Source organism: Lutjanus erythropterus, chromosome 15 (genome assembly GCF_056507025.1).
Source record: "Lutjanus erythropterus isolate fLutEry1 chromosome 15, fLutEry1.hap2, whole genome shotgun sequence".
NCBI classification, from domain to species: Eukaryota; Metazoa; Chordata; class Actinopteri; order Lutjaniformes; family Lutjanidae; genus Lutjanus; species Lutjanus erythropterus.
Window position 1 is genome coordinate 9,627,775 of NC_139331.1, and position 7,647 is coordinate 9,635,421.

Below are 7,647 nucleotides of genomic sequence, written 5' to 3' on the forward strand. Positions count from 1 at the left end.
CTCCACCACTATTTCAACCATGCACGAATGTTCATGAATTAATTGACTTTGAGTAATAACTGTATTGTGATTAAGAAAGTGTTAGTTTGCCCGAATACTGCTGTGTGATGACTATATTTAAATGTCTGGAGAGTTTGTGCCCTCCTGTTTTATTGTACTGGATACATACATCTAGCAGAATGCAAGCTTTTGAGTTTACAGTATAATCTATAATACAACAGACACTATATTTTTATCGCTTTATGTTGCAGGTTGTATATCAGGTCTTTTATGATTAAACCAACAATGCAAAAGCTTTGAGACTTTTTGAGATTTGTTGTCTTTTCTATCTGACAGTTTTTTGATATTTGTGTTTAAAAATTTGGGATTGTATTTTCTTTTTTTAATTTGTCTCAACTCTATTAAAGTTAAAGAAGCTGGTACACAGTGACTTTGTGTTTTTTTTTTTTTGTTTTTTTTTTACTTTACAGTTATTTAACTGAACTCCAGTGGATGTTCAGTGACTTTGGATGCTCTGCATTTGTCTTTTGACTTGTGCTTGTGTAACGTGCTCCTTTGTCGTTGTGTGTTCAATTTTGCCACAATGACTTTTCTGAGAGGTGAACCATCCATATACAGGTGTAATTATCACACACGTATTTGTACAACGGATACAGGTGTATTTATGCATCAGATGCTGCTGTATTTATACAGCATTTACAGGCTTATTTATATGACAGATGCCAGCATATTTTTACAACACATACAGCTATATATTTATACGAGAGATACTGCTGTATTTGTACAACAGATACAGATGTATTCATATCACTGATGCTGTTGTATTTATACAACAGATACAGCTGTATTTATATGATGGATACAAGTGTATTTATTGCTGCAGATGCCTGTAGTATTTATGCAACAGATGCAGGTGTATTTATGCTACAGATGCCCATATACTATATACAACACATACAGGTGTATTTTATGATATATTTGGATGTATTTATACGACAGATACAGGTGTATTTATATAACAGATGCCACTGTATTTTATACAACAGATACAGGTGTATTTATATAACAGATGCCACTGTATTTTATACAACAGATACAATTGTATTTGTACTACAGATGCCAGTGTACTTATACAACAAATACAGGTGTATTGATATATCAGATATAGGTGTGTTCATACTACAATTAATTACAACTCTCTGCCTATAGGCAAGTGATTTCCATGTAATTTAATTCTGTTGATCAATGTAAAAAAAAAAATCACAGTAAATCTACTTAACATGAAAACTTTCAAGTGTAGTGAATACTTACAACTAGTAACCATATGTATGACATTCATTCTTCACAGCACCACTTTGTTTCTTCTATCTCCATGTCTTCTGGTGTTGCTGCTGGAGGTGCATGTTGGGAATCCACTCCCTTCCCAGACAGACAGCTGCTTGTCTTCAGCAGGGCAGCCTGTTTACTTCCACCAGCAGCATATTAGTGAATGACAAGACCCCCCACTCAGACAGCAAACAGTGCATTAGGTATTGGTCCTGATAACCAACGTTTGCCCCGGTCTAAGTCTGATGTAAACACACCGTGGCTTAATGTGAATTGACTTGGTGTTTCTCTGTATGTGGTCGTGTAGCTCCTTCCCACTGCAAATAAAGCATTACAAGTAGGCTGGACCGTCATTGTCAGCGATGGGGTCCCCTCAGTGTTACCAATGTTATAAGTCATTAGGCAAATTATTTGCTCTTCTCTACAATTTCCTATAAGTGTAAACAAGGTGGTGAAAGAGGCGGAGGGCAGCTGTATGTGAATGCATGTGAATGTGATCATGAATGTGAATGGGGCCCAGAGAGCCTCGCTCGACAGCAGGGGAGGAAGAGGAAGACCAGGAAACACTTTAAGTGAAACAAAATATTTTATTTTTCAAAACATAAACTCATCCTTATTATGTACAGCTCGAAAATATAACACATCAGACAGAATTTGAATGATCGTTGCAGATTCGACACACAAATTCGAATAAAAAAAGATATCAAAATTTACAAAATATATAAAAAGTGCTTGCAGAAGGAGTTAAATGGCAGCCAGACTGCCTTTTTTTTGTGTGTGAAACTCCCAATAAATGTCCATTTAAATAGAAAGTACTACATGTGCTGTCTAAAACCATTAAATACATCAACACCCAACTCAAAAACACTGTAATAGTCCTATAATACATCCCAGCAGTGATTATTATAGGATTACTACAGTTGCTTTCCATGACTTCATACTATGGAGACATTGTCCATCGTGCACGCACACCTCTCTACAATCATATTGGGGAATTCAGCCACTTCTATTTCAGTGTAGTCCCCCTTCTTCACCAGGTACATGATGGGTAACGGGGCGCTCTCGGACACCGTGCACCGCCTCTCGCCGTAGCCGTAGTTGCGCCTCGGCTGCTTGCAGCCTCCGGTGCACCTGAAGGCCTGGTAGCCCGCCGGCTCGATGATCCAGTACTGCGTCCAGGTGAGAGCGCGGAAGTTGATGAAGTACTGCTCCCTGCAGCAGGTGTCTTTGTTCTGGTTGACGTCGCAGTCACCGCGAGAACTGAGAAAAGAAAGGGTGAAGACAGTTTAGATAAGGCCCAGAATCTCTTAGCTACACCCCTGTCTTTGTCATATTTATCTAATGCAGCTTTTTCCTGGCTGCCATTTGGACATAAAATAGTAGGATAAACACAGGTGTTACTGATGATACTAATTGACTGCTCTTAATTTATCTGTGCTCCAATAACAGTTAGATAACAGATAGTTTTTCATACCACATATTTAACAAGGTATAATATCCGTTAATTATAGTATAGCAAGTACCAAAGCTATAAAAAAAAACTGTGCAGGTTGTTAATTTTAAAATAAAAGACAAAAAAAGTGTTAGTAACTATAGTAGTGGTATCAAGTACTGTCTTTGTTATAGTAGTGTTGTATTACAATTTAAAATTCTGTTATGGTGACAACTCTAATCATTAGCAAGCTAGTTAGCTAACGTTTTGCTAACATATGTCACTTTTACAGGAAAGCAGAAACATGTATCAAGCTAGCTTTACTTTTACTGGACCACAGAGTGAAAGGGGGCGGGGCCAGTTGTGCATGTTGACTAACTGGAAAGACTATGGCTGCAAATGAAAAACGTATATTTTGACATTTGTTCATAGGCCTAATTAACTCTATTTAGGCGCCGTAATTGTAAAAAGCTCATCTGTTAAACACTAACATACATGTTTGTTATTTAAATGCGCTTTTTGGACTTTGTAAATTTTCAATGCCAGTCAGTACTTTACTGCTACATTTCTCCAAACCATGACAATAAGTAAACTGACGCCCCTGTGTCACACACACACACTACTACAAATGTACTAATGAATGCAAATGGGTTTTTTTTTTTAAAAAAGAGGATATGGGCTAATTGTCACACTGATACAATATCCTGTATATCAAAAGCTGGCGCCCTTCCTTACCCGTACTCTTCGAGGTTGAGTGTGTAGAGGATGAGCTCGGGCTTTCCCAAGGTGTTGTCCGTCTGCTCCTGGGTGGTAAAGCGCACACTCTTGGCCATCTCTGCCGCGTAGCTGCCAGGTCTCTCGCCCTCGATCCACACCTCCAGGTGCATAGGTGTCTTCTGCTGCGACTTGGACCAATAGTGCACCGCCTGAGTCACATCAAAGCTCTTCCAGCCGGTTTCGTGAATGGGGATCAACCTGTGAACGCGAGGGCGATTAATTAAAAGGAGGTAGAACACTGATATTTCCCGGAGAAAACACAATTTAATTATTGAGATGACCCACTGAGTCCGTGGTGATGTATTTTCCACTTGTCAAAATGGTTCATTACCGTGAATCTACCAGCGATGTCCGGTTGGATCCGTTTGGCAACACCTCCACCCAGTAGATGCTGACCCGGGCGTTGTTGACGGGCCGGTGGTTCTTCTTCTCCACTGCGAAGCGTTTGTGGAAGGAAGCCCGCTGGTAGAGCTTCAGCTCCGCCATGGTCACTTCGCTGTTATCGGGGATCCTCGCCTCCATATCGAACACCATGCGATGCCGAGTGGTGTCAGAATACACATACTCCCCGGAGATATCTAAATCACAAAGCATTTTAAGCGTTTTAGCTGATATATTCTCTAAAATGTCTTAAAATGACTGTTTTGTAAAAAGGAATTTGGTGCGTAAAATCACTTTAGCGCATCAAGTGTCACAATTACGCACGAAAATAACTGTTTACTTCAACTGCTGTTTCTGTCAAAGCTATTTCCATATGAATTCCTACACATTGTATGTTATATATTTCAAATATGAGAACAGCTCTTACCTGCATTACCAGGGATTCCCCTCAGGATGCCCGCCAGGCTGGGCAGAGATCTGCGTCTCCTGCTGTGGTGCATCTTCAGCATGGACAAGTACTTATTTCTGATGTGCGCCGGAATAACAAGATTCTCCAAATCCCTCTTATGGATTTTAGGAACTTCATCCAACCCGAGTTTCTGCAGCAGCGCATCCTTCATATCCTGATGCGTGAAAGCCTTGGCGAGCCCGAAGAGGACAGCGGTGCACAGGACACAAGCGCGGAAGAAATCCATGAGTGAAAGGAGTTCAGTCAGTGTGATAAAAAGCAGCAGCACGGTAGCACAAGTCAGAGATAGACAGTGTCCCTCTGACACTCCTCGGGCCCCTTATATTGTTGCGGCCCTCCCAGTCGTTCGCACTTTGTCAATGGGGGCAGGGAGCCTTATCAGAACAAAGGTGCGACAATACAGCCCCATCCTAAACAGGATATCTAAGTGGCCATACTTCAAACAGCAACAATTAGACTCGAGTGCCATCCGTATTGTAGTGTAATTTCACCATAGTTCTACTAAAAGCTAGGCTAGATGTCGGTGGCCTGTGTTGTGGATCTAAAATCTGCTCTTTATGGTGTAAACAAATAAGGCAGCCGAGATTCATCCTGCTTGTGGAAAATAGGACAATCAGATCATTATTGATTTGTGTATTTTATGTTTTCATGTATTTGTTCAACTATATTTTTAAAGTCAGATGAACCAGAAAGCTGAAATAGGTATCATCAGGGCTAAAATGCACAGAAGACTTTTCAAAGGGAAATGCTAAATACATGAATTTATTTGGAAGTGAATTTGGAATGGAATGGAATCAGACAGATATTTTAGTGGGCTGATATTATCAACCCAGTATTGGCCCCTTTATGAGTTAAAAACTCTTATGGGCATAAAAGCTGTCTAATATGCACTGATATGAAAACTTGTTTTGTCATTTCTTTGTTTGTTTGACAGAACATAAGACAGTTTTTTTTTTATCCTTTTGTATGATGTTTAATATATGTACATCTTATGTTTGTTTAAAAAAATCTTAGTCATTTAAAATGATTAAAATTATTAAATATATTAGTGAAAATTTAGTTTACAGTGATGTCACTTTGGATTATATGTGTATGTATGTATGTATGTATATTCTGACACCAATACTGGAGAGTAAAAAAATGGATATATCTGCAGATTAATCATGTTCTATACTATTTTCCATTAAAAAAGTGTTAATATCAGTGCATATTGGACAACATATACACTGATATAGATGTAGGCCAATATCGGGTGGATAATATCTGGTGACTGATATATCTGTTGGCCAATATATATCAGTATTGTTTTTGTTTTGTTTTTTTCCTACTTTTTTACTTGATACTTGTGTCAGCATCAGCCTCAGAAATAGAGTATCAGTTGAGCTCTATTTGTCACTTATGAACAGTCTAATCATTTTCATTTTTATAGGCCCAAATCACAATAGAGGTTATCTCAGGGAACTTTTCACATAGAATAACATTATTTACAGAGATCCAATTTTTCCCACCATGAGCAAGCACTGGGGCTACAGTGACAAGAAGAAGAACTCTCGTTTAACAGATCCAGATCTAGCTAGTCAGTGATTTCACCAAAATTAAAATGTCTGGCTGTCTCCCGGGTCCGCTCTGAAGTGTTTTCTCTGCTGCTACACATGCGTCCCAGACAGACATCTCTTGACCCTGTGAACCTGAAGTGCCCTCTCTTCAGTAGCACCCTTGTCTACACACACACCCCACACTCTGACGTGTACATTCCACTGGACGATGTCAGGACGGGCCAGTCTGGCAACAGTCTGTCACACAGCGGCCTTATTTCTGTCTGGGTGGCAGATTTTGTCCGCTTCCCTGCACGAAGATGATGGAGTAAAAACCAGCAGGCTCTTCGGTCTGTTCACTTTGGTACAAGTGTATAACCACGAGGTCAAGGAGGAAGTAGTGCAGAGCTCAGAGGCAGGATGAGGAGGAGGGGGACTAGAGGATTAGATGTTTATTCCGAGCCCTGTCACCCATTCTGGGCCCTCTCCAGCAGATTAAAATTATTAGCCAAACAGACAGTTAATCCAGGGGCCGGGGGGCCGGCGTGGATGTGGATTGGGGCAGGCTCTTCACAGGTTGGTGATTATCTGATTCCATTGCGAGGATTTGCCTTGCCTTTTTTGTCACACAAACATTAGAAGAAGGCTGCTCTCACTGGCTGCCCACAAGGCCCTGTGGCTGGGGTTGTGTATTGGCCCGTGTTTGCTCAGAGATGTCAGACAGACTGAAGGGGCACACAGGAAGAGCAAATGACAGATGACTGCCAGACCCCTGCTCACTGCAGCAGCCAGTGCCTGCAGCCTACAAACAAGACAAATTATTAATTAGTGCTGTAGAGGTGATAGCACATGACAGGAGCCATGTATGATACAAACACAGGATGCAGATCTCTGGCTTGTAATCTACTCTTCATGGAGTAAATAAATAAACTAGTTCTGATTCAGCTCAACTGTGAAAATTAGACAATCAAATGACCAATTCTGTGTGTATTTTATGTATATATATTTGAAAGCCAAATGTATCACAATGGTTTAATGACAATCATGATGGTTAATTTAACAGAAATGGCAGCAATTACCAAATTTATTGTAAATAATGTAATGAGACAGATGTGGGGTTTTGATGCAATACTAAAATAGTCAGTTATATTTTGTGTTGCCATTCAATATTTCAAATTTGACAAATTTACTGCAAAATAAATTCATGCATGTTGTATGGTACATACAGAATGCAGTACGGACATGTGTAATGAAAGTTTTTAAAATATATCCAACTGCATGTGTGCAAAGGCAATCCTGTGTATAGAGTTCATACTAATAACATTGTTGGCGTTATAGAGGTGTAATAACTAGATCATTATAATTTGGAGTTGTTGCGTTTGTGTTTTAGTCAAATTGATTGAATTTTGTTGCAAGTACGTGAAATTCCAAGATTTTTTCTTTTGTTGAATTTTTGCAGCTTTCTTATATGATTGAATCAATTAATTCAATTTGCAGTTGTGCATATGTATAACCACTGGTCTCATAAATAGCATTAGCTTTTCATTATAAGTTTGGATATTTGACATTTGGTAGCATTAATGCTATTCTTTAGGGTGCGACAGATACAGAATATTTGCGGCTGATGCTCATAGCAGCATTAAGGTGGTGGGGACAAAAATGCAGTATAGACATGTTGGCAAATATTCTTTAATCATAAATCTAAAATCCAAAATGACACCAGGACA

General features: G+C 39.5%; 1 protein-coding gene across 1 annotated transcript; it reads right to left on the bottom strand.

Moving 5' to 3' along the window:
* Positions 1-1,893: 1,893 nt before the first annotated feature.
* Positions 1,894-4,663, bottom strand: lft1 (lefty1). Its single transcript, XM_084737507.1, has 4 exons — positions 4,344-4,663; positions 3,867-4,113; positions 3,494-3,733; positions 1,894-2,586 (listed from the first exon to the last, which is right to left on the bottom strand). The coding sequence occupies exons 1-4, from the start codon at positions 4,609-4,611 to the stop codon at positions 2,262-2,264; spliced, it is 1,080 nt and encodes a 359-aa protein (XP_084593633.1). The 5' UTR covers positions 4,612-4,663; the 3' UTR covers positions 1,894-2,261.
* Positions 4,664-7,647: the final 2,984 nt, after the last annotated feature.

What these genes read in the sequence shown, in the direction of transcription:
- lft1 (XM_084737507.1), bottom strand. Translation starts at nt 4,611, where the DNA reads ATGGATTTCTTCCGCGCTTGTGTCCTGTGCACCGCTGTCCTCTTCGGG. An exon ending in GGGAATCCCTGGTAATGCAG is followed by an intron (nt 4,114 to 4,343) that starts GTAAGAGCTGTT and finishes TTTGTGATTTAG; the next exon opens with ATATCTCCGGGGAGTATGTG. An exon ending in CTCAACCTCGAAGAGTACGG is followed by an intron (nt 2,587 to 3,493) that starts GTAAGGAAGGGC and finishes TTCTTTTCTCAG; the next exon opens with TTCTCGCGGTGACTGCGACG.